Source organism: Oncorhynchus clarkii, chromosome 17 (genome assembly GCF_045791955.1).
Source record: "Oncorhynchus clarkii lewisi isolate Uvic-CL-2024 chromosome 17, UVic_Ocla_1.0, whole genome shotgun sequence".
Classification (NCBI taxonomy): domain Eukaryota; kingdom Metazoa; phylum Chordata; class Actinopteri; order Salmoniformes; family Salmonidae; genus Oncorhynchus; species Oncorhynchus clarkii.
The window spans coordinates 24,483,539-24,510,840 of record NC_092163.1 but is presented as its reverse complement, the minus strand read 5'-3'; the positions used below and the strand labels follow the sequence as shown (position 1 = coordinate 24,510,840).

Genomic DNA, 27,302 nt, shown 5'->3' with positions numbered 1-27,302 from the left:
TTTGACCTCTGTCATTGCCAACAAAGGGTATTGTATAAAAGTATTGAGAAACTTTTGTTATTGACCAAATACGTATGTTCCACCATAATTTGCAAATAAATCCATAAAAAATCCTACAATGTGATTTTCTGGATTTTTTCCCCTCATTTTGTCTGTCATAGTTGAAGTGTACCTATGATGAAAATTACAGGCCTCTCATCTTTTTAAGTGGGATAACTTGCACAATTGGTGGCTGACTAAATACTTTTTTACCCCACTGTAAATGCACAACATTCTACCATAGCAACCATGTTATTTTGAGGAAGCCTGTTTTTGATTCTGAGTTCCGACATATAAAGTTTGAACTATTTGTAAGATGCATACTTTCAGGTATTTTCTGAACTCCATTCACTCGTGCCTGAGCATTGAGTGAGACTGGTGCTGCCGGCACATGTGCAGATCAAATACACCGCTGCAGTTGACGTAGCCTCGCAAGCTAACCGCCGAATGTGACGACAGAACCGAAGCAAATCATACAATCTGGCCAGGTTGATATCAATATTTTAATTTGCTAATATTGCACAGTGTAACGCGATACTCTTAAGACCGATTCTGACGTACAGTCTGCAAAGGCCTTCAGGAGTTAAACAATCCCGCTCAGGGCAGGGGTACTTCACAGATTTTCGTATCCAGGTATGCTGTATGCAGCAGGGAGGGGAAAAAAAAGTTTAATAACCTCTGTTACAAAACAGGCAATGAAAGGGGCTACCTAAGTCAGTCAGTTGCACAACTGAATGCTTTCAACTGAAATGTGTCTTCCACTTTTAACCCATCTCCTCTGATTCAGAGAGTTGTAGGAGGCTGCCTAAATCTGCCTAAATCTACATCCACGGCGCCCGGGGAGCAGTTGTCTTTGGGGGTGTGCCTGTGTACGCAACAGGCTACCTGCTACCCCAGGAGGCTTTGGATCGCTTGGAAAATCAGACTGCAATGTGGAAGATGGAGTAAGGCGCTACTTTGATGTGCCACATCTTTGAGCCATCACTGCTCTTCCATGGTGCACTGCCAACGCCACCCCCCCTTACAGAGCGATACTGTGTAGGTGCCTAGGCAACCACAAGGTTCCTTCCCCTCTGCAATGATGCAATGCCACTTGTGCATATACTGTGTGGGAAAGGGGATACCTAGTCAGTTGGACAACTGAATGCATTCAACCAAAATGTGTCTTCCACATTTATCCCAACCCCTCTGAATCAGAGGGGTGCAGGCAGCTGCCGTAATTCACATCATCAGGGCCCAGAGAGAAGTTGTGTTGCTCAAGGGTGAACGGCAGATCTTTCCACCAAACTGGTTTGGGGATTCGAACCAGCGATATTTGTTACTGGCCCAATGCTCTTAACCACTAGGTTAAGAGCGTTGCCTGCCAGCCAAGGGTTGGTGTGTGGGTGGGTGTCCGCACAAATGACAACCTACAGAAAGTGTTGCTGCAAAGTGGAGGATACAGGAGAGCTAGGCCTAACTCGCTCAATCTCTTCAACTCTATATTCTCCTTCCTATCGTTTGCCACTTCCTGTCTTTGTAGCCTTGTTTTCTAACTAACACTGGTTGCTTTCTGATGTCGTTCCAGTTTTATGAACACCATAAAGTGCTTGAATTGGCCAACTGGCCAATGGCTGCTGCCAAAAAAGATCCCCTCCCCTCCTACTACAATAGTGCCTGGGAGCTCTGAGCTTGTTAGAGCCATGCTTCCTGCTGTGTACACAGGCACAATGTTATGCATGGCTGTGGGGTTCCCCTTAGAAACAACAGCTTGTGCTCAACAAGATCCTGTTAAAAGCTTTTAAGAAATAGCTATGCATGTTGGAAGGAAGCTTGGTCTAGGCTGCATTAAGTAGGGCACTGGGTTGTGGTACTAATAGCCTGTGTGGAACAAACATGACCTTCTGACATTCTAAGTAAGGAATCCCGTTAGTTCTATTCATGACATTTCTATTTGCAATTATCCACAACGTTTGTCATCTGAACGTGGCCTTGCACTGCTCTAAGCAACTAATGCTTGTTCAGAAAAATTTACCTCTTACTCTCCCAATAATCACTAGCCTGACTCTCTCCACTCGTGGCCTTTGTAGGACCACAGCCCAGAGACCACGTTCATTGTTCTCTCCAATATCAATAAATACTTGTTAGTTAGAAGATTTGCTTGCTGCCTCACCACATTGCATCAGTGCTAAGGAATTCTGTGTGTTTGCGCCAAAAGTGTTGTCAGAGCACATTTGTAGAATGTTTGCATTGAATATCAATGTACTGTCATTTTGATTTCGGGATTAAGCTGGTTAGAAAAAGGAATAACTTGTCATAAATTAGGGAAATGATTTGGGCTGTATAGAGCTCAATGAAGCCAGTTATGAGTGATTGTCTACAGGTAAAGGGAACAGTTAGTGTTGCTCAGGAGTTTGTATGAATGGTTTTGCATTTATATCAAATCAAACTTTATTTGTCACATGCCCAAATACAACAAATGTAGACTTCACTGTGAAATACTTACTTATAAGCCCTTAACCAACAGTGCAGTTCAAGAAGAGCTAGACATTTTTTACCACGTGGACTAAAATAAAAAAGTAGCACAATAACGAGGCCATATACAGGGGCCACCGGTGCCGAGTCAGTGCGGGGATACAGATTAGTTGAGGTAATTTGTACATGTGTAGGTGGGGGTGAAGTGACTATGCATAGATAATAGACAGCGAGTAGCAGCAGTGTACAAAAGGGAAGGGGGGTGTCAATGTAAATTGTCTGGTGGCGATTTTATTAATTGTTCAGCAGTCTTATGGCTTGGGGGTAGAAGCTGTTAAGGAGCCTTTTGGGTCCCAGACTTGGCGCTCTGCTACCGCTTGCCGTGCGGTAGCAGGGAAAACGGTCTATAACTTGGGTGACTGGAGTCTCTGACAATTTTATGGGCTTTCCACTGACACCGCCTAATTAGGGCAGATTTCAAGTTTTCATAACAATCGGAAATCTGTATTTTTGGGCGCCGATATCCGATTATTTATTTTTATACCTTTTATGTAACTAGGCAAGTCAGTTAAGAACACATTCTTATTTTCAATGACTGCCTAGGAACTGTGGGTTAACTGCCTTGTTCAGGGGCAGAACGACAGATTATTATTATATATATTATATTATATTACCTTGTCAGCTCGGGAGTTCCAATCTTGCAACCGCACAGTTAACTAGTCCAACGCTCTAACCATTGCACTCCACGAGTAGCCTGCCTGTTACGCGAATGCAGTAGAAGCCAAGGTAAATTGCTAGCTAGCATTACACTTATCGTATAATAAACAATCAATCATAATCACTAGTTGTAACTACTAATCCAGTTTTGTAGGCAATATTAACCAGGTGAAATTGTGTCATTTCTCTTGCGTTCATTGCACGCAGAGTCAGGGTATATGCAACAGTTTGGGCTGCCTGGCTCATTGTGAACTAATTTGCCACAATTTTACGTAAGTATGACATACATTGAAGGTTGTGCGATGTAACAAGAATATTTAGACTTAGGGATCCCACCCGTTAGATAAAATACCGAACGGTTCCGTATTTCACTGAAATAATAAAGTTTTTTTTTCCGAAATGATAGTTTCCGGATTCAATCATATTAATGACCAAAGGCTCGTATTTCTGTGTGTTACTATGTTATAATTAAGTCTGATTCGATAGAGCAGTCTGACTGAGCAGCAGCAGGCCCGTAATCATTCATTCAATTTTGCCAGCAGCTCTTCGCAAGCACAGCGCTGTTTATGACTTCAAGCCTATCATCAGCCTAATGGCTGGTGTAACCAATGTGTAATGGCTAGCTGGGTGTGCGCTAATACTGTTTCAAACGTCACTCGCTTTTAGATTTGGAGTAGTTATTCCCCTTGCGCTGCAAGGGCCGCGGCATTTGTGGAGCGATGGGTAACGATGCTTCGAGTGTGGCTGTTGTCGATGTGTTCCTGGTTCGAGCCCAGGTAGGGGCGAGGAGGGGGGCGGAAGCTATACTGTTACACCGGCAATACTATAGTGCCTATAAGAACATCCAATAGTTAAAGGTATATGAAATACAAATGGTATAGAGAGAAATAGTCCTATAAATACTATATTAACTACAACCTAAAACCTCTTACATTGGAATATTGAAGTCTCATGTAAAAAAGGAACCACCAACTTTCATATGTTCTCATGTTCTGACCAAGGAACTTAAACGTTAGTTTTTTTACATGGCATATATTTGACATGGCACACATTTTTACATGGCACATATTACTTTCTTCTCCAACACTTTGTTTTTGCATTATTTAAACCAAATTGAACATGTTTCATTATTTATTTGAGGCTAAATTGATTTTATTGATTTTATATTAAGTTAAAATAAGTGTTAATTCAGTATTGTTGTAATTGTCATTATTACAAATATATAAATACAAATGTTTAAATCGGCCGATTGAATCGGTGTCTGCTTTTTTGGTCCTCCAATAATCGGTATCGGCGTTGAAAAATCATAATCGGTCGACCTCTAGTTTGGACCATGATAGTTCATTGGTGATGTGGACAAAAAGGTACTTGAAACTCTCGACCCGCTCCACTACAGCCCGTCGTTGTTAACGGGGACCTGTTCGGCCCGCCTTTTCCTGTAGTCCACGATCAGCTCCTTTGTGTTGCTCACATTGAGGGACAGGTTGTTGTCCTGCCAGTTCTCTGACTTCCATCTTATAGGCGGTTTCATTGTTGTCGGTGATCAGGCCTACCTACCACTGTCGTGTTTGGCCATGCAGTTGTGGGTGAACAGGGATACAGGAGGGGACTAAGTACACACCCCTGAGGGGCCCCAGTGTTAAGAATTAGCGTGGCAGACGTGTTGTTGCCTACTCTTACCACCTGGGGGCCGCCCGCCAGGAAGTCCAGGATCCAGTTGCAGAGGGAGGTGTTTAGTCCCATGGTCCTTAGCTTAGTGATGAGCTTTGTGTGCACTATGGTGTTGAACACTGAGCTGTAGTCAATGAACAGCATTCTCACATAGGTGTTCCTTTTGTCCAGGTGGGAAAGGGCAGTGTGGAGTGTGATTTAAGATTGTGTCATCTGTTTGGGCGGTATGGGAATTGGAGTGGGTCTAGGGTATCCTGGAGGATACTGTTGATGTGAGCCATGACCAGCCTTTCAAAGCACTTCATGGCTACTGACGTGAGGACCACTGGGTGGTAATCATTTAGGGAGGCTACCTTCTATTCCTAGGGCACAGGGACTATGGTGGTCTGCTTGAAACATATAGGTATTACAGATTCGGTCAGGGAGAGGTTGAAAATTTCAATGAAGACACTTGCCAGTTGGTCCGTGCATGCTTTGAGTACATGTCCTGGTAATCTGACTGGCCCAGCGGCTTTGTGAATGTTGACCTGTTTTTAAAGGTTTTGTTCACATCGGCTACCGTGCACGTTATCACACAGTCATCCAGAACAGCTGGTGCTCTCGTGCATGCTTCAGTGTTGCTTGCCTCGAAGTGAGCATAAAAGGCATTTAGCTCGTCTGGTAGGCTCACATCACTGAGCAGCTCGCGTCTGGGTTTCCCTTTGTAGTCCGTAATTGTTTTCAAGCCCTGCCACATCCAACGAGCGTCAGAGCCTGTGTAGTAGGATTCAATCTTAATCCTGTATTGACTTTTTGCTTGTTTGTTGGTTCGTCTAAGGCCATAGCGGGATTTATAAGTCCGGCTCTTTGAAAGTGGCAGCTCTATCCTTTAGCTCAATGCTAATGTTGCCTGTAATCCATGGCTTCTGGTTGGGATGTGTACGTACGGTCACTGTGGGGACGACGTCGTCGATGCACTCATTGATGAAGCCGATGACTGAGCTGGTATACTCCTCAATGCTATTGGATGAATCCCGGAACATATTCCAGTCTGTGCTTGCAAAACAGTCCTGTAGCATCGACATCATCTGACCACTTCCATATTGAGCGAGTCACTGGCACTTCCTGCTTTAGTTTGTAAGCAGGAATCAGGAGGATAGAATTATGGTCAGATTTGCCAAATGGAGGGCAGGGGAGAGCTTTGTATGCATCTCTGTGAGTGGAGTAAAGGTGGTCCAGGATTTTTTTGCACATGTGACATGCTGGTAAAAATGTGTTAAAACTGATTTAAGTTTGCCTGCATTAAAGTCCCCGGCCACTAGGAGCGCCGCTTCTGGGTGAGCATTTTCCTCTTTGCTTATAGCCTTATAGAGTTGGTTGAGAGCGGTCTTATTGCCAGCTTCGTTCTGTGGTGGTAAATAGACAGCTACGAATAGTATAGATGAGAACTCTCTGTATACAGCTTTTCATGAGGTCTCAAATGACTTTGCATTGAGACCCTGTGAACAAAAACTCTAGGCCTATATCCTAAATGCAAATCAATTTAGTAATTCATCCATTTTGTCTTACACGACTATTCATTGCAACTGTAGGGTAATGCAATAGGTGCAGTATAGCCTATCATAAATGTTACAATATATTGATAAATATGCATGCAAGGGCCTGTTAATATCTATTGACGCCCAACTGATGACCTCTGTATATCCATAGAAACGTCAGTTTCCAAGTGCTGTTCGCCGTTAAGCGTCTGTCCGATGGGATTTTTTCTTGATGAAGCAGTTCATTTATTTATTTATTAGAATTGGACTATTTTTAACATGTGTTTTGCAATTAAAATTGATAAATGGGTGATTAATTTGTACACTGACAATCACATTCTCTCTTTTATTGTGTTACTGTAAAGTGTGTTGCGCTTTCAAAGGCATTTTAGCCCCTTACACTCCCGGAAATTGGCCTATGTGGATAGGGCCCAATTGAAATGTTTCTAACAGAAGAACTATAAAAAGCAAATGCATAACCAGAACACGAGATTATGGGGAAATTATTACATTTTGCTTACGTCAGATCAAAGGTGAGGACACTACACTGAATCCAAACCTCACACTCTTGATTTTGTGCATTTTTTATTTATTGTACTTTTCACAGCATTTGTCAGTGACATATAAAAAATACTTGGATACTGCACATTCAGTAACATAATAAGAATATGAATTTATATTTTGGAGTAGGTGCAAGCTAAGAAAACGATTACAATCGTTTTGAGTGAGAGGTCGAACTGGTGTCTCCAAGAGGTCACACACCTCTCCAAACTGTGTACAGTTCCTAAGTCATTTCAATGCACGTTTGACTCAAGGAAAGAACTTTCAACTATAAGGTGCTTTTTTTGAGCTCTCCTAACTTTGCCATTTGAGGAACTGAGGCAAGCACACTTGTAGTTTTTAAAATTTTTGAACACAGCTCTGTGTCCCCACCGTCATACCATTGCTGTTTACATTTATATATCGCAATCTGGGTCAGGTGGGCATAATTTGAAAGCTTATTCTATTGCCAACATGGCTAGCCACGTTATAAAATACGATCTCAGTCGTAGGCTTTCAAAAGGCACTTCAGAGAAACAGATTGTAATTTTGGTGCATATAGAATTAGTGCATTTAAGTACGTGTTCGCGTCTAATTTTCTTCACAATACGACAAACATAAGCTCATTGTGTTCAGGACAACCCAGGGTATAACACATATCGTCCTTGTAACTGTGGATCAAACAGCGCTCGTAAAGCTTGATACTGTAAATGTATGTCTTCAAATATGGAAATGTGAAGCACACATCAAAGCAATTATTTATTATAACCCTCAATGTCTCATCTTTCAGAACACATCGACTCGATTTACAGCATTTCCCTCACTCAGACAACAACAAATGTGCAAAAGTAGCCCAGTTTAGCCGGAAGGATGGGGGGCATCTTGTTGTTGCACACATGGTCAAGTTTAGAACAGCTGTCAGTCAACCCATATAGCGCTGGGAAGTGGTGAACCTGAGCTCTGTACCATGTATAGCATGTTACTCTACAGGCACTGCGTTCCAATGTAGGCACTTATCAATGACGAACATTTTTCAACCCGTATATGGGATGACAGGGACAGTGGGTGGAAAGGGCAACATTAAGTTTGATTTAATGCCTGGCTCTCTCTCATCCCTCTTCCCACTCCCCCAGGCCTACGAGCTCTCCACTCTAACAGGCACCCAGGTCCTCCTCCTGGTGGCCAGCGAGACGGGCCACGTCTACACGTTTGCCACGCGCAAGCTCCAGCCCATGATTACCAGTGAGACGGGCAAGGCGCTCATCCAGACGTGCCTCAACTCGCCCGATTCGCCGCCCCGCAACGACCCATCCACCGACCAGCGCATGAGCGCCACAGGCTTCGAGGAGACGGACCTCACCTACCAGGTGTCGGAGGGTGACGGCTGCGCGGAGCCCACCAAGGTGAGGTGGTTAGACAGTCTCCTGGGATTAACGCAATGGATAGCTGCTTCAGAGCACCTGGGTTACCACGCATCGAGTTGCCGAATGCTGTCTTTATATGGTGATTTTAGCATAGCAGTTGCATGGAGGTGATTTTCAAAGTAATAGATTAACAAACATGTCACTCTTTGGCCTACTGTGCATAATAATAATAATGTGGAAGAGGTGTATTGTTGCTCTGTTCATTCTTTCTCCTGTTGGGAAATGGGCACAGGCTTCAGAACCGAAGAGGTTTGCTAGGTTACTATGCAGTGCCGGAAAGAGAACCAGTGTAGAATGTCTTAACTTGTAGTTGCATTCAGCATCCCTTTAAAAGGGTGTTGGCTGTCTTAATCTCAGACTGTGTTAGAATTAAAGGCACTCGCCAGTGGTAGCTTCACCGTCTTATTCTGGTTAAATGTGTGGGAGAACAAACTTTAAGCCAGAACTTTTTTTTATTTACGCAACAACAACAAATCGTTGGATCAAAGTCATAGTTCAACCTCACAGGATATAATATTGCTTAAACGGTTGACATCACTACAGGGTCCTTTAACCAAAGCTGACCGATGGGTTAACTGTTAAGTCTCCTTAGACTTCACTGTTATTCATGAGCATATGAAAAATAAACACATCTGAAATGCTTCACAGCAGATTGATAAAAATAAGATTTGGCCTCTTTGTCCATATATGGGATGGTTTCCTCTAGTTCCTCTCTTGGCAGATGGCTGCTTGCATTCCATATAAGCTGCAGCTGTTTTCAGAGTTGGTTGGAGACCGTGATTTTCAAGGAAACATGGTGAGCTCTATGTGAGGCGGTTCAGCGACGTACACCTACACGAAGCGAAATCTTTTGCTTGAGTAAATAAAAAGGGCCTTCGTCGGGCTAGTCTTGAGCCTTATTGTCCACTTGAGGTCAAAGTTTCATCTCTCACCTGGTTTAATGCAGAGGGGAAGAAATGGTAGCTTCCTCGGATGGTCATGTAGTTGGCTTCATTTACCAGGCACAGGCCTACACTTTCACTTTGGAATTATAGCGTGAGCTACACAAGTTCACATCAATATTTTTGTATTAATGACTGGCCCATTGACCCCCATTTTAGAGCAGTGAAGCTTATGACCAGTGACAACAAATCATGTCATCATGATGCGCAGTTTGATTAAATGGAAACTAATTCTGTGTTAGATTATCAGTGTTTGGCTAGGATTCGGGGGATTTTTCAGCTCATTAAAGCTTCTTTACTCAACCAAGAGCCAGACTTGCTTTGAAATATAATTGGTTGTTGATGAACCACGGTACTACTTCGGCTCACAGCTGATGTGGTGGGAGGAATCCTCACTTTTCACTCTGGAGAGGAAATTGCTTTTTAAATGAGGTGAAAGGGTTGTCTGACTAGTCACCTCTGTCGTGGTGTTGTGCAAAGCACTGATAGAAAGACAGTACAGACGACGAGGTAGAGCCGCACGGAGGTGCAAGGAAGCTGTTGTCACAGGAACACTGAAATACAGATGGACAGGGACGCTATTCAGGAGCAAAAGTGGGCTTGGCTGGGGTTCTGGACTCAATCAATCAGACCACAGCCAGACAGACGCCCACAGTCGGTGTCATAACAAGAAACAGGCCATCCAACGCAAACTTAGTAGGGCATAACACTTGTAACCTAGGTTTTCATTGTTTGCTTTACTCTCAGTAAAGAGACCGGCTATGAGCTCGTGAGGTGGTGGTATTCCCTGACAGGAGGTGAGCCGCGAGACCCCGGGTTGTTTGTTTACTAGTTTTGTCCCCTCTCTTTTGGAAGAGACTCGTTCAGCAACTGTTTTTGGAGGAGGAAATGGACTTATGCTCAGAGGGATAACTTGTTCAAATAGGCTTTAAAAAAAGAAAAAACTTTATTTAACTAGGCAAGTCAGTTAAGAACACATTCTTATTTACAATGACAGCCTACCAAAAGGCCTCCTGAGGGGACGGGGGCCTGGGATTAAAAATTAAAAATAAATCCAGGCTGTAGATGTCCTCTAGAAAGAAAAGGAAACCAAGTGCCCTAGACTAGAATGCACGATAATGAATGCAAGACAATTCATGCGGTCAGTTGCGTCTGTTCAATATGTTAGTACGTACTAACTCAAACACTCCATTCCCCAACAGGATTGTGTTCAGTAGGGCACACCGTAGCAAAACGTTTTGCAAACCAGGAAGCAACAATTTTTGTTCTAATTGGACACATTCAGGTAGTACATGTGTCAAACTCATTCCACGGAGGCCCGAGTGTCTGCGGGTTTTCGCTCCTACCTTGTAATTAGTAAGGAACTCCCCTCACCTGGTTGTCTAGGTTTTAATTGAAAGGGGAAAAACAAAACTTAAGACACTCGGCCCTCCGTGGAATGAGTTTGCACCCCTGAAGTAGTACCTCCCTGTGGGCCCCCAAAAACGGCCATGGTTAAAATGTCCCATCGTTGAGTTTGATACAGGTTCATTTTACATGCTGTACCTTCAATTCAATACTGTTTTCTTAAATATATATTTTTTTCCTTTTGTATGTTTTTTTTTTGTGTGTATGTGAATCATTGATCATTTAATTAGGTTTCTGACTGTATATTCAATAGAAATAAGTTTCACCACTAACGAATGTTATTTTGACATTAACATAAGCGCTTCAAACGTTAATTTTTAGCGCTGCTGGAACAAAGGTGCGGCTGAATGCAGCATTGCTGTCGGCACACTTGACATGTCCTGCAGTTGACTAGAAGCCAGCCAGCCTACTGCCCAAGTATTGCTGTACAGGTTTCCCCTTTGCATGATCTTTTGTTTATTACTAAGCCCAACAGTCACATCTGAGTAGGACTGCGGCACACATCTGCATTTTGCTCTCCGATGCGCTACAAACTGGACACACGTTAACAGTGCAGTTGACCGTGAATACACCCAATGCAAGCTCAGAAAGTACATGGCAACTATTAAAGTGGCACTCCAGTCTCCTTTTCGTCTCATTTAACACCTGATTCACTTAAAGCTGCAATATGTCACGTTTGGGTGACCTGGCCAAATTCACATATAAATGTGTGTTATAAATCTGTCATTCTCATTGAAGGCAAGTCTATGAAGCAGTATATCTGTTTTTATATGCGCTATTTCTATGCTTGCTGTACTTAAGTTTTTTTGGGGGGGGTCTTTTTTACTTAAGTTAAAAACCTGCATAAGGATTGTACCCTTTTATTTTGATTTTTTACCATTTTCGCCTAAAATGACACACCCACATCTAAGTGCCTGTAGCTCAAGACCTGAAGCAAGGATATGCATATTCCTGATACCATTAGAAAGGAAACACTTTGAAGTGTGTGGAAATGTGAAGTTAATGTAGGAGAATTTAACGCCTTAGCTCTTGTAGAAGATAATACAAACAAAAAAACATGAATCTCCCCCCCCCCCCCATCATCTTTGAGATGCAAGAGGAAGGCCATACTTTAAGGTGGGAGTCTAGCTGTAATTTAGATGTGTGCAAAGTTTCAGACTGAAGAATTACATTACTGTGCACTATTATGTATCAAGTCTGCCAGGAGTTTGCCCAAATGTGTCGAATTGATAAATGTATACATTTAAGTACATAACTATAGAGAACATACAAAAATGCAATGGTCATAAAAACTTTAAGTTGACACACTCCCAGGAATGTCATACATAATGGATAATTAGCTTATACACTTTCACACATCTAGATGTCTGAGCAGGGTTGGTGTGGAGCCAGAGACAGCTGTGGGGTCAAACTGTAGATACCAGGTCCTACATTTGAACATAAAAATGTATTTTATCAAACAAAACTATGCTACAGTTTATGTCTGGGACCCTCAGGATGACAAATCAGAGCAAGATTACTGAATGGAAGTACATTATTTACCTTCAGAGGGGAATGTATCAAACCTGTTGCCGTGATAAATGTTTTGTTGTTGTGCACTCCTCAAACAATAGCATGGTCTTTTTTTCACTGTAATAGCTACTGTTAATTGGACACTGCATTTAGATTAACAGTAATTTAAGCTTTCTGCCCATATGTCTATGTCCCGGAAAGTTGGTTGTTGTATACAACGTCATTCTAGTCACATTCGCGCACGTTAGCAACAACCGTCCCGGTTTAGAGATGCCCATCCCGTAGCGGTTAAAAGTTTTGTACAGCAGCTTAAAATACAATATTTTTGGTTATGGAAAATATCATTCGCATCGGTTCAGATGGTACAATGATTCTCTACACCACAGACGGCCGTGTGTCTTTGGGTTTTTTCTCCTCCCTTGAACTTGATTGAAGAATTAAGGTCACTAATTAGTAAGGAACTCCCCACCTGGTTGTCTAGGGCTTAATTGAAATTCAAAAAGAGAAAAAAACCTGCAGACACTTGGGTCTCCATGGAATGAGTTTGACACCCCTGATCTACACTATACTGAACCAAAATATAATGTAACATGCAACAGTTTCAAAGATTTTACTGAGTTACTGTTCATAAGAAGTCAGTAAATTTAAATAAATTCATTAAGCCCTAATCTATAGATTTTATATGACTGGCTCCCATGGCGGTGCCACTGCAATCAAAGTTTTCCCCCATAAAATAGTTTTATTACTCAGAAATACGTATAGAAATGCTCACCAACATGTACGAAAACAAACTTGTGCCCAACATTTGAGATAAGCTTTTTGTGCGTTTGGAAAAATGTTTATCTTGTATTTCAGCTCATGAAACATGGGACCAACACTCCACGTTGCATTTTATATATATTTTTTTAGGGGTAAATCGGCTTTAATATTGCAGATAGATTGATAGAAGCCACAATGTAATTGTCTGCATCATTTCCAATCCCCCATATATTTAAAAATGTGTGTGCGTACCAGTCAAACGTTTGAACACACCTACTCATTCCAGGGTTTTTCTTTATTTGTATTATTTTTTACATTGTAGAATAATAGTGAAGACATCAAAACTTTGAAATAACACACATGGAATCATATGTAACCAAAAATAAAGTGTTAAACAAATCAAAATATATTTGAGATTCTTCAAAGTAGCCACCCTTTGCCTTGACAGCTTTGCACACTCTTGGCATTCTCTCAACCAGCTTCACGAGATAGTCACCTGGAATGCATTTCAATTAACAGGTGTGCCTTGTTAAAAGTTAAGAAGAAAATAAATTCCACAAATGAATGTATCAGCTGTGTTGTGACAAGATGGAGGTTGCATACAGAATATAGCTTTATTTGGTAAAAGACCAAGTCCATATTATGGCAACAACGGCTCAAATAAACAAAGAGAAATGACAGTCCTTCATGACTGACCATGTCTTAAAGTAAATCTTGACATTTCAAGAACTTCGAATGTTTCTTTAAGTGGAGTCGCAAAAACCCATCCAAGAGCTATGATGAAACTGGTTCTCATGAGGACCGCCACAGGAAAGGAAGACCCAGAGTTACGTCTGCTGCAGAGGATAAGTTCATTAGAGTTACCAGCCTCAGAACTTGCAGCCCAAATAAATGTTTCACAGAGTTCAAGTAAGAAACATTTCAACATCAACTGTTCAGAGCAGACTGTGTGAATCAGGCCTTCGTGGTCAAATTGCGGTGGAGAAATCACTTCTAAAGGGCACAAATAAGAAGAGACTTTCTTGTGCCAAGAAATCTGTCCTTTTGGTCTGAGTTCAAATTTTAGATTTGTCATTGTGAGATGCAGTGTAGGTCAACGGATGATCTCCGCATGTGGGGTTCACACCGTGAAACATGGAGGAGGAGGTGTGGAGGTGCTTTGCTGGTGACACTGTCTGTGATTTATTTAGAATTGTAGGCACACTTAACCAGTATGGCTACCACCGCATTCTGCAGCGATACGCCATCCCATCTGGTTTGCTCTTAGTTTCTGATTTGTCGTTATGGTGTATTGTGTGTAGATTGATGTGGGAAACTTTTAATTTAATCCATGTTAAAATAAGGCTGTAACGAAACAATGTGGAAAAAGGAAGGGGTCTGAATACCTTTCGAATGCACGGTATATTATCTTAAATATATTTTCATTAGATTATTTACTAACTCTACCCTCCCTCCCCTAATTGGAGTAAACTAATGGACAACACTATTTAGGCTTCTAATTTCAGTTTATACATACTATATACATTTTACGGACAGTATATATTTTTTACTTGACAATTGCTACCAAAGCAAGCGAGCTAATTTGACTTTGATCTTGGAGAGCTACATGAGCATATTCAACTATTTCTTTGATAGTTTGCCAATTCAAGCGAGGAGTCTTACGCCTCAATAATTATTTCCCAGCATTGTTTGTTCGAAATTGAATCTCACCTCATCCCTGTCTCTCCCCTCCCATCCCCAGACTCAAATTTGCTTTGCTTGATTTTCATAAAGATAGTTAGCATGCCAGCTTGCTCACAAACTACTTGTGTCCAGGAGTTGAAGCTTAGCCCTTCAATGGAATCCTTGACGTGTATCAGCAACTTGTCAAATCTAAAAACACTCCAACTGTGCTGACTGAGATGGACAGAGCGCATAATTTATCTGCATTGTTTTTTGGCATGAGAAAAAGAAAATACATTTGGTTGGTACATCCCCTTATCTGTATAAATTTGGCTATCAAATTATCTACATATCATAAGCTATGTAAGTAGACTCTCTTCAAATGCATCAATATCGTAAATATCTCTCCTGCTTTCTCCATTTCTCAGGACATGATGAAGCCGACGTTCACCATGGCCAATCTGCCTGCCGGTGTCAACACCCAACCCACGTCGACCTCCTCATCCTCCACTTCCTCCTCCTCTGTGGCCATGCACTTGCAGAACAGCATCCCTGCCACCTGCTGGCAGGTCTCAGCGGGCATCAATACTCACAGTGCCACCAGCAGTGCCAACGGCACGGTGCTGAAGACCTCGGCCACGTCAACGAGCGTCATGCTACCCGGAGGGTTCACCCTCATGTCCGGTGAGTGAAGGGGGGTATCCTGTTTTTGTTTTTTTTAATCCCACTTTCTTTGCCTTATCATTTACCCCCTCCATGTTGCACCCAACTTTGTTTACTTCTGTTCACCCCCCTGAATTGTTCCCTTGCTTCAGAATTGTATTTTTTTTTTAAATAGTTTTTGAGAATATTGCACCCCAATAAAAAATGTTTTCCTCTGGGGCTTTTTGGCTGTGTGTGTTTGTGCATGTGGTTTGTCTGTTTTGTGTGCATGGCTGTGTTTTGACAGTGTTTTGTTGTCTGTGACTTTGTCTGGCTGTGTTTTTTTCTGTAACTGTATTTTTCTGTTAAGCTGTCTGTATTTTGTCTGAGGCTTTGTTCTGTCTGTGAGGCTGTGTTATGTCTGACTGTGTTTGAGTATGTTTTGTCAGTCATGCTGTGTTATGTGGCTGTTTTTGTTTGTGTGGTTGTGTCCGTTTTCCCTCTTTCTTGGTCTTTCTCACTGTGTTATGTGTTTTGAGTTTTCTTGGTCTATGTGCCGGTTCCACTGCGAGAGACCTGTGCACCGCTAATTTTCTCTGCGCGTCCTCTAGGCGCAACGCTTCCCCCTGGCACGCACACCATTCCTCTCAGTCACCTGCAGGCCCTCCAGGGCCCCTTGGCCCAGACCAGCATCACCACCGCTACCGCAGGGCACACACAGCAGGGCCAGCAGACCACCCTGCTCCGCCTACCTGCAACTGTCTCGCTCACAGGTCAGGGGCTTCTTCACCCCGCCGCGTTTTGTTTCCATGCCACGACACTTCCAAGCATCAACTCTCCTTGAATTGCAAATCAACCCCTATCTACACTTTTGGCAAGCAATATGGCAACAATTCTGCCTTTTAATGAAATGGTCTGCACAACATAAATAATCTTCAATGATTCATTTATTCTCTGTGCGACCGCAGCCACCTTAAGTGTACAGCTTAACCAATTTTGTTATTTTGCCTTACCTATCAGAGGACATGATGGAGCTACCACTATTGCTACACACATCCGATCTTCTCCGATCTACACCCAGGGGTTGACTTGGGATTTAGGGTTTATCGCTCTCTGTCTGCATGCATCTCTCACTCTAAGATTGTGTCGAGTGTCTTCAAATTGAGCCCGGTTTGTTTGCATCTAGGATCCCAGTAATTTCTCTGTAGCTATCTCTTGTCGCTGTTCAGAACTGTATCTCCATGCCTGTCTGTTAGCGTCCTTTTCTAGGTTTGCCTTTGCCTCACTGTCCCTCTATGCATCTCTGTCTCTCTCTGTATGTTTGTTTGAGCTTGCATCAGTGTCTCTTCCTGGGCTTTAGTCTATCTCTTTACATATCGATAAAGGCACAAAAAAACTAACATTTACAATGCTGTGAGATAGCAGGTTTGAATGAACTCTTATGAGGTTTAAATATGGTGCTCTGCTTGCAAACAGTCACAGGAGAGGCCTCATTTGTTGACGGGACAAAGGGAGGCAATAAGGATGGATAATAAAGACTCATGGAAGGGTAAACAGTAGCTATATTTTAGGGACGAGGAGCGGGAGGAGTAGCAGTCAGTGTGTAGATGGGGACAGGAATATGGGAGAGAGGATATTTTAGTCTGTTCACTGGTCAGTGTTTGTTACTGAATGAGGTTGTGTGTGGGGGGGGGGACGCGCGCGCATTAAGGCTGTTACTGATTGTGTGTAGTAGCACTACTGTTATCACAAGAAATAGAAAAGATGGGGCGTCGGCTTGCATATGTGGACAAAGCCACGTTATTTTTTGAGCAGGGTTAAAAATAACCCCCTCCAGGGTTTTATCAGTTGTCTTAGCGAATGGGGGAGAAGCGGGAGTTGAAAAAGTTCCACACTTGTGTCCAATGTTTTGTTTTTTTTCTGCACTTGAACGTTGTGAAAACATCCAGCGTGCGGTTACTGTGAACACTGAGGCTATAGCTACTTTAAGTTAGTTTTAAGTGGCCAAGTAGGCTACTGTGGCTATTTGAGCATAAAGTAGGCCTACCAGAGTGGCCTACCATCAAAAACAATGGAGAAAATGCATCCCATAAACTTCTAGCACAGTGATAGAACAGCTATCATTCAGCCTTCAGTAGCAGCCAATGGGTGGTGTTCAATGTAGGTCTACATTCCATGAGACGCTGCAGGGCTTGACATTAACCTGTTTATCCACTTGTCCTTCAGACGAGGAGGTGACTGAAAATCTTGTGGTGTTTAATGCAATAATGCACTTTACAAAATAAAATACATTATTATTCCCATTCCATTATTACAGAGAATCAGACAAATTATGCTCCCCTCTGCCTATTGGCTACTAAACTTATTCAAGCCTGTCTCACAATATAACTCTACCCCTTTGTTTAGAAAGGTACACTTTTTTTGTACTCTTGTAGGAAGCAATCACACCCCCATTGCTGACTTTAAATGATCTATAACTGGGCTAATAACTCACTAACTAGCAAAGGATATGAACAAAATGTGCACATGTGGCTACATGCAGCTCTTACTTCGATCTCAAAACAAGCACATCTACTCACAATCGCTCATGCTTTTAACACAGTCCAGTTCAAAGTAAATTTCCCAGATCCATCTACTGTATGGCAATGGTATATTTGCATTCAGGCCTACTGCAACTCTGATTGGATATCTGCACCGGTCTGTGTAGAGTATGGGCTGAGTCGTGTGTCAATGCGATAGATTCCTACTCTGATGCGTTCTGCCTACAACAGAATCTCTTACGTAGTTAGTTTTGCATTCAAAGTCATGCATAGTTTTTGTTTCGGTATGTTGCATTAAAAGTGAGTAATATTGCGTTGATTCGATCACAATTGCCACAGTAAAGGGAAACATTGATAGTGTTAACGAACAGGGAAAACTCTAGAAAGTTGAGTCTCGTGCTTCTGTCAGCGGACGCATGCAGCTTAGATGGAACATTGCTTGTGTCAGTTTTATATCTCACTTGGTGTTCATCTTCATGAACTGTAGTGAAAGTAGGCTAACAGCTGTGCACATTCTTTAAAATTGTCAGTAGGAATATCACAAGTACTTAATTTGTAAAATCACAACGGTTGAAAATGGAACACATTTTTTGTGTTAAATAGCAAATATGACAGCTGTATAGACGGGGATTCTGTGTTACTTTTCGGTAGGTCAGTTAACCCTTGCTCAGCCACTTAAGTGGTCCACTTCACTGGTACACACTCATAACTAACCCGTTCATATTTACCACCCAACTGTAGTGATGTACCTAGCAGAGGTAACATGCAAACTTGACCTCTATAATGAGTGTGCAAAAATAGCAGAATGGTTGAATGGAAAATTAATATTCTCACTCTAGGTATGTGTGCGTCTTTCTCAGGTGGAGGGATGGGCCAGCAGCTGCAGGCCATTCAGGTTCACCCCAGCAGTCAGCAGAGCTCTGTGAGCCACAGTGACCTCTCCCACATCACAAGCAGCTCCACAGGTAAACAACAACAACTATACACTATCACAGCAGCCTGTCTGTGCTTATGAGCCATTTTACTGTTATGCCAATGTGATTTGAGTTAGGGGGGGAACAGCACTGCGATAATATTATTAGTATTATGAGGAGAGGGGGGAAAAGTTTCATGTTAAATTGCTATATGATGACTAGTAGGCTATTTACCCCACTTTCAAATGCGACAAGCAGCGGTCTGTTTACAAGTAGATGTAATAATGAAATTGATGGATCCAATCCCAAGGAGGAGGGTCTGGAATGACGGGTGCAGCAGAGCAGTAGCCCAATCTAGAGGGGACAATAGAGAGACTGACATGAGTGCTACTTCTCAGTGGCAATTTAATCTGAAATCGACCTCTAGGCTCTAGCTCTTCCTCACTAGGCATTCCTGTAGTTTTGAAAGGACTGGACAGGTATGAACATTATGGTAATTGCTTGTTCACATAGGCAGAAATACTGTATATAATGATGAGATGGTCTTGTCTCCGCCCTAACAATGGGAGTCGTCCCAATGGCGGGAAGGCAGGTGGTCTGCTTATCGTTGACAGATTTTGATGGAGTAAACCCAATTTTTCAAAACTTTTCTGATTTCGGCAATCGGATTGGATTAAATGTTTGATTTTGGTATTTCAAAACAGAAAAACTAAAATGATTCTGATCATTGGGATTTGGTAATCCAATCTGACCTTTTTTAATCAAGATTAACCAATGATGTGTGTGTATATATAAACACTGGATTGCTGATGCTATGTATTGACCAACGGAAGGTTTTAAAATGTTCAGTTCACATAATATAATTTTAAAAGTATGCATTAAGGTGTCTGTAATAGAATATACTTGTCAAATGAATGTCGACATTTAATTAATGCATTTCTAAAGGAACCAAAATGGCTGCGTTGTGGCTTCAATACAGCTCTCCCTGTCAGTCATCCAGGGTTCATACACATCGTTAAAATTATTTAAAGGAGAAGTTTCCTCTCTTTTTTTTACAACCAAATCCCTATTTTGATGTCAATGGCATGTTATAGAAGGGTCCAGACACCTTGTTGTGATTTCACATGTTTTTGAGAAAGATTAGGGAGGTAAGGCAATAAATAGGCCGTAGTGGCGAAGTAATTATTTTGCAAATTAACACTGGAGTGATAGATGTGCAGAAGATGAATGTGCAAGTAGAGATTTGTTTTATTTAAATAAAATAAGTAACAATATGGGGATGAGGTAGTTGGATGGGCTATTTACAGATGGGCTATGTACAGGTGCAATGATCTGTAAGCTGCTCTGATAGCTGTTGCTTAAGTTAGTGAGGGAGATATGTCTCCAGCTTCAGTGATTTTCTTTTGCAATTTGTTCCAGTCATTGGCAGCAGAGAACTGAAAGGAAAGGCGGCCAAAGGAGGAATTGGCTTTGGGGGTGACCAGCGAAATATACCTTCTGGAGCGTGTGCTATGGGTGGGTGCTGCTATGGTGACCAGTGAGCTGAGATAATGCAGGGCTTTACCCAATAAGGACTTATAGATGACCTGGAGCCAGTGGGTTTGGCAACGAATATAAAGCGAGGGCCAGCCAACGAGAGCATACAGGTCGCAGTGGTGGGTAATATATGGGGCTTTGGTGACAAAACAGATGGCACTGTGATAGACTGCATCCAATTTACTGAGTAGAGTGTTGGAGGCTATTTTGTAAATGACATCGCCAAAGTCAAGGATCGGTAGGATAGTCAGTTTTACGAGAGTGTGTTTGGCAACATGAGTGAAGGATGCTTTGTTGCGAAATAGGAAGATGATTTTATTTTGGATTGGAGATGCTTAATATGAGTCTGGAAGGAGAGTTTATAGTCTAACCAGACACCTAGTATTTGTAGTTGTCCACATATATTCTATGTCAGAAGCGTCCAGAGTAGTGATGCTAGTCGGGCAGGTGGGTGCGGGCAAACAATTTCTGAAGAGCATCCACTTAGTTTTACTTGCATTTAAGATCAGTTGGAGGCAACGGAAGGAGTGTTGTAATGGCATTGAAGCTCGTCTGGAGGCTAGTTAACACAGTGTCCAAAAATGGGCCAGAAGTATACAGAATGGTGTCGTCTGTGTAGAGGTGGATCAGAGCATCACCAGCCGCAAGAGCGACATCATTGATGTATACAGAGAAAAGAGTCAGCCAGAGAATTGAACCCTGTGGCAACACCATAGAAGACTGCCTGAGGTCTGGACAACAGGCCCTCCGATTTGACACACTGAACTCTATCTGAGAAGTAGTTGGTGAACCAGGCGAGGCAGTCATTTGAGAAACCAAGGCTGTTGAGTCTGCCTATAAGAATGTGGTGATTGACAGAGTTGAAAGCCTTAGCCAGGTTGATGAATACGACTGCACAGTATTGTCTTTTTGTCGATGGAGATTATGATATCGTTTAGGACCTTGAGCGTGGCTGAGGTGCACCCATGACCAGCTCGGAAACCAGATTGCATAGCGGAGAAGGTACAGTGGGATTTGAAATGGTCGGTGATCTGTTTAACTTGCCTTTCGACGACCTTAGAAAGGCAGGGTAGGATGGATATAGGACTGTAACAGTTTTTGTCTAGAGTGTCTCCCCCTTTTGAAGAGGGAGATGACCGCGGCAGCTTTAGAGGTTGTACAAATGAAATTCTCATTCCTAACTTTATCCGCAATGTTATATTCCCTTTTTGTGTTTCTCAAAAACGTGAAATCACAAAGGTGTCTGGACCACCTTCTATAATAGAGATTTGGTTGTGAAACAGTTTTTCCAAACTCAAAGGTACTGATTAGGATAGTTTTGATACCATAAATGTGGATAATGTTGATCCCACTGGAAGGGTGGATATAGAAATGTGAAAGGCACGAAGGTGGGGAGATCAAACAGCAGTATTCCATCTGAAAACCAAAGGTAACTAATTGTATTAAATGCTTGATTGTGGTATGTATGTGGTCATTTGTTACATTGATAAGTGTCAAAGAAATGTCATGTACTTGCAGTACAAGTGATATGCAGGCTCTATTTTTGGCCTTAGTTGCCTTTTTATTAACAGTTTTCATTTCACTATGACCTATTCTACATGTTGAAGTCACCATTCATAATTATAGGTTATTATTCATTATAAATGAACCTTACAGAATATTGATATGCACACCTCATTGCCCGTGTTGTCCTGTCTCCCTGCTCCAGTGAGCCTCCCCACCACCATCGTCACGTCCTCGGTGCCCTCATCGATGGGTGGTCACATGATGTACCCCGGCGCCCACACTGTCATGTACGCCACACCTACGACCTCGTTGGGCGACGGCAGTCTGACCGTGCTCAACACCTTCCCACAGACAGCCCATACGCAGTCCCATGACCCCGGTGAGCCAATCAGTCCAGACACCACAGCTGGCCTAACAGGGCACTGATATACAGTGAGCTCCAAAAGTATTGGTTCACAACTTTTAACAACTTTTTTTTTGTTGTTTTTGGCTCTGTACTCCAGAATTTGGATTTGAAATGACACAATGACTGAGGTTAAAATGCAGATTGCCAATAATAATTTGCAGGTATTTTCATCCATGCTGGGTGAACCGTTTAGAAATTATAGCACTTTTTGTACATAGACCCCCTCCATTTTGGGGCACCAAAAGTATTGGGACAATTTCCCTTATGTGTATTAAAGTAGTACAAATGTAAGTAGGAAGGTGTTCCTAATGTTTGGTATAGTCTATCTATGTCAGCTGTAGAGAGACTTGAGCACACGAGAAAACAACAAGTTTTGATCAGTCAGCTATAGGATAACAAATACCGGAGTTTACGTGCAGGTAGAGCCGGTTAGCGCTAGCTAGTTGGAGTCAAATATCTATACTGTCGTCCAAAAAATATTGCAATATTATGTAACCATTTTTTTTCTCCCCATTAGTTTTTAGCGTGGCCGATGTGCTGCTTCGGTGAAACTCTTAGCTCTGTCTACATTGTGCTCTTGCATTCTGTAAATATAACATTTATTGAAATGGGCTATAACAAATAGGAATATAGGCAATTTTCTCAGAATGTCACCCATGCACTACCCCTGCTGTGTGCTGCCTGACTCTGCTCTTTACTGCATGGTGGCATCGTAATCTCGGCCAACCCTACTGGATCGTATATGCGCTATTCATTTATTGGACTCTTCCCCCCCCCCCCCCCCCCCAGGTGCTGTATCGCAGGTGTTCCTCACAGGACATCCTGGAACTGTTCAGATCCCTGTGTCGGCAGTGCAGCTCCACCCGGTAATGACACCCATGTCCCTCTGTCACCACAACGCTACTGTCATTATTGTCACTTCAACATTAATGTCACCTAATCCCTCTCCTTTTGACCTGTAGATGGTGATTGGTCAGCAGTCAAGCAGCAGCAACCTCACAGAGCTTCAAGTGGTCAACCTGGACGCCCATCACTCAAAGGACGATTGACCCGCCCACATATAGACTGCTTTACCAAGACACACATTTGAATGCACACACGCCAGGGGATCACTGACGCCTTGCCAACAGACTGCCACCCCCTATTTATTACTGCCTTTTCACCGCAATCATTTAGTTTTTTTTAAATAAACCTTGTAAGAACATGCACACACTGGTTTTACAGAGAATTGAGGTGTGGTGCTGCCATTTTACTTTGTATATTTGTCTTTTATTTTCTTTCTCTGCGAGAGTTTCTTGGCTTGACATATCCACATATTGCTGAGGCTACAGCTTCACATTTCAATCGGAGACGTGTAGGGTGTGCACATACCGGTTGTATGTATTTGAACTGAAGAGGTTTTGATATTGTTCTTCTTACGAGTGTATTCTCTTTTAAGCCCCCTGTGCATCTTAATGTTGATTACTTAAATTTTTTCTTATGTTGGCATATGAATGATAACTTTACAATACCAGTTGCTGTCATTAGGGTAATCATATCATTTTTATTTAATTTCTGGGGGGAAATGTGCAATTGATGCCAGTATCAACTCGCTGATAATACAGTTAAATAAATATATATAGTTGAAGTCGGAAGTTTACGTACACCTTAGCCAAATACATTGTAAACTCAGTTTTTCACAATCCCTGACATTTAATCCTAGTAAAAATGCCCTATTTTAGGTCGGTTAGGATCACCACTTTATTTTAAGAATGTGAAATATCAGAATAAGAATCTTTTTATTTCATCACAATTCCAGTGGGTCAGAAGTTTACATACACTAAATTAGTATTTGGTAGCATTGCCTTTTAAATTGTTCTACTTGGGTCAAATGTTTTAAGTAGCCTTCCACAAGCTTCCCACAATAAGTTGGGTGAATGTTGGACCATTCCTCCTGACAGAGCTGGTGTAACTGAGTCAGGTTTGTAAGCCTCCTTGCTCGCACAAGGTTTTTCAGTTCTGCCCACAATTTCTATAGGATTGAGGTCAGGGCTTTGTTATGGTCACTCCAATACCTTGACGTTGTTGTCCTTGAGCCGTTTTGCCACTATGCTTGGGGTCATTGTCCATTTGGAAGACCCATTTGTGACCAAGCTTTAACTTCCTGACTGATTTCTTGAGATGTAGCTTCAATATATCCACATAATTTTCTTTCCTCATGATGCCATCTATTTTGTGAAGTGGACCAGTCCCTCCTGCAGCAATGTTGCCACCCCCGTGGTTGGGATGGTGTTCTTCGGGCTTGCAAGTCTCCCCCTTTTCCCTACAAACATAACAATGGTCATTATGGCTCAACAGTTCTATTTTTGTTTCATCAGACCAGAGGACATTTCTCCTAAAATTACAATATTTGTCCCCATGTGCAGTTGAAAACCGTAGTCTGGCTTTTTTATGGCAGTTTTGGAGCAGTGGCTTCTTCCTTGCTGAGTGTCCTTTCAGGTTATGTTGATATAGGACTCATTTTACTGTGGATATAGATACTGTTGTACCTGTTTCCTCCAGCATCTTCACAAGTTCCTTTTGCTGCTGTTCTGGGATTGATTGGCACTTTTTGCACCACCGTGCGTTGTGCTCGGTCTCCTAGAGATTGTCTCCTTCCTGAGCGGTATGACGGCTACGTGGTCCCATGGTGTTTATACTTGCGTACTATTGTTTGTACAGATGAACGTGCTACCTTCAGGCGTTTGGAAATTGCTCCCAAGGATGAACCAGACTTGTGGAGGTCTACAATTGTTTTCTGAGGTCTTGGCTGATTTCTTTGCTTTTTCCCATGATGTCAAGCGAAGAGGCACTGAGTTTGAAGGTAGGCCTTGAAATACATCCACAGGTACACCTCCAATTGACTTAGGCTAATTGACATCATTTATCAGAAGCTTCTAAAGCCATGACATCATTTTCTGGAATTTTCCAAGCTGTTTAAATGCACAGTCAACTTATTGTATGTAAACTTCTGACCCACTGGAGTTGTGATACAGTGAATTGTAAGTGAAATAATCTGTCTGTAAGCAATTGTTGGAAAAATTACTTGTCATACACAAAGTAATGTCCTAACTGACTTGCCAAAACTATAGTTTGTAAACAAGAAATGTATGGAGTGGTTGAAAAACACTTAGATTGGAGTCATTAAAACTTGTATGTAAACTTCTGACTTCAACTGTGTATGTACACAGAAACAAAGCATTACCTTTCAAAATCAAGCTTATGTCAGATTCACATATTTGTACATCTATGACTCTGCACTGACTCTGCCATGTAGCTTGACTGTGCTACACTTCTATGCTGTGCTAGAGTGGGCCGATACACTGACTTGCCCTTGTACACTGGCAGGGTACCACCACTGGTTTAGGTAATGCCCTATCATGCTGTAGGTTAAGGAATTACTTTAGAACATCACAGAGTTCATCTGGAAGACTGACGCAGGCACTTTTTCTCTTCTCTGTGTAAATGTACAGCACTTGCTGTGTTGCTGCGTAGATAGTACTGTATTTCCCATCAACTACTGAACTATTACAGGATGCTGGTTACGATTTCAATATTGAAGGACATTGTCTTAGTACCTTACAGTATCATACCCTATGCCAGTCTAGATTGTCGTAGACATATTCCAGGATTTTGAAGATCTAACTATCTGTGTTGTTCCTTAGGCACGAAATGGAAGAAAAACTATCATATCAAAACCTGTTTAGCCCATATTTTAGAAATCTGCTCTGCATGTTGGGTGTTAGTAGAACTGCACAAGTGTGGTTTTTAAAGAGGAAATCATCAAGTCAGTATTTATCAGTGTGGTTCTCTTGGGCTCAACCATTGCCTTCATGAGGGAAAGCAACAACATCAAACTGTTTAATAGGTAATAATGTTAATTTTACTTTTGTGCGAATCCTTGAAGGGCAAGCACCACTGTCTATCACTTGGCTTGCCTGAACAAAGACACACAGCTTTATGCCCACATTCTCTACCACTTGAACATCTTCTGAGATGATTTTTGACTGTTAACCATTGTCACCTATGTCAAATATATATTCTTCAATTGAAATGTATGAATAAAAAAATGTTTGTAGTTGGACACCAATATTTCCCCGCTTCCTGTATGAAACTAACTGGAAAACACACCATAATATGGGCTCCCGAGTGGCGCAGCGGTCTAGGGCACTGTATCTAGAGGTGGCACTACAGACCCCGGTTCGATTCCATGCTGTATCACAACCGGCTGTGATCTGGAATCCCATAGGGCAGCGCACAATTGGCCCAGCGTCGTCCTGGTTAGGCTTTGGCCCAGCGTCCTGGTTATGCTTTGGCCGGTGTAGGCCAATAATTAAGAATTTGTTCTTAGCGTACTTGCCTAGTTAAATAATTTGTACACTTTAAGTACATTCAATACCAATGCAACACTGAATTTGCCTTGCAGCATTGCCTTGCAGAGGCAGTTTCAGTGCTTTCTGTGTGGTGCATAGGTTGGATTTATTCAGCTTGACAGAAATGGTAGCAGAAGGTGAATGTTGAACTTTTGTTGCACACACATCCAGATGATGCTGCTTATCATTTTGCTCAATAATGCTGTTGGTGGGATCAAAGCGTTATGGTACTTCTGGTGTACCAAAACGCAAAAATACTGTAGGTGTGATCAAGGCATAAACCAGAAACAATAAGACAGTGGCAAAATAAATTGAACGCCTTAGTTTCATCATAAAACCGGAGAGAAATATCTATTTGGAGGAGTCCACAAAGCATATTGCATGTAACACAGGAATATGACCGACAGCATGGTCAATCAAGTTAATGTTTCCCACATGTTCGGACTACTAAACAACTATTGATTTAGATCACTAGTTTCAAAGAAAACAGGAGCTGCCTCCACTAATCCAGTACCATTTCAACATTATCAAATCGCTTATGCTTAGTCTAATACAGTGACAACTAAAATATACCAAAAACAATTTAGTCCAATCATCGTAAGCTAAATATCATGTGGCTGTCCATGTTCTGTGTGTGTGTGTGTGTGTGTGTGTGTGTGTGTGTGCCTAAGTAGAAAAACATGTTGACTCACCCTACTTATAGAGAAACGCCAATACCATCCTC

General features: G+C 42.1%; 1 protein-coding gene across 3 annotated transcripts in view; it reads left to right on the top strand.

Annotated features, from left to right (window-relative positions):
* The window catches only part of LOC139370583 (serum response factor-like), a 33,110-nt gene extending 6,813 nt beyond the window's left edge, over positions 1-26,297 (top strand). The window contains exons 2-8 of one of the 3 annotated variants that reach the window (XM_071110163.1): positions 8,072-8,341; positions 15,072-15,327; positions 15,897-16,058; positions 18,686-18,790; positions 21,984-22,160; positions 22,977-23,053; positions 23,150-26,297. In XM_071110163.1, the coding sequence (XP_070966264.1) occupies positions 8,072-8,341; positions 15,072-15,327; positions 15,897-16,058; positions 18,686-18,790; positions 21,984-22,160; positions 22,977-23,053; positions 23,150-23,236 (1,134 nt within the window). In that variant the 3' untranslated portion in view covers positions 23,237-26,297. Of the gene's footprint in view, positions 1-8,071; positions 8,342-15,071; positions 15,328-15,896; positions 16,059-18,664; positions 18,791-21,983; positions 22,161-22,976; positions 23,054-23,149 lie in introns of all 3 variants that reach the window. The other 2 variants (XM_071110165.1, XM_071110164.1) reach the window with 2 other exon arrangements.
* The last annotated feature ends 1,005 nt before the right edge of the window (positions 26,298-27,302 follow it).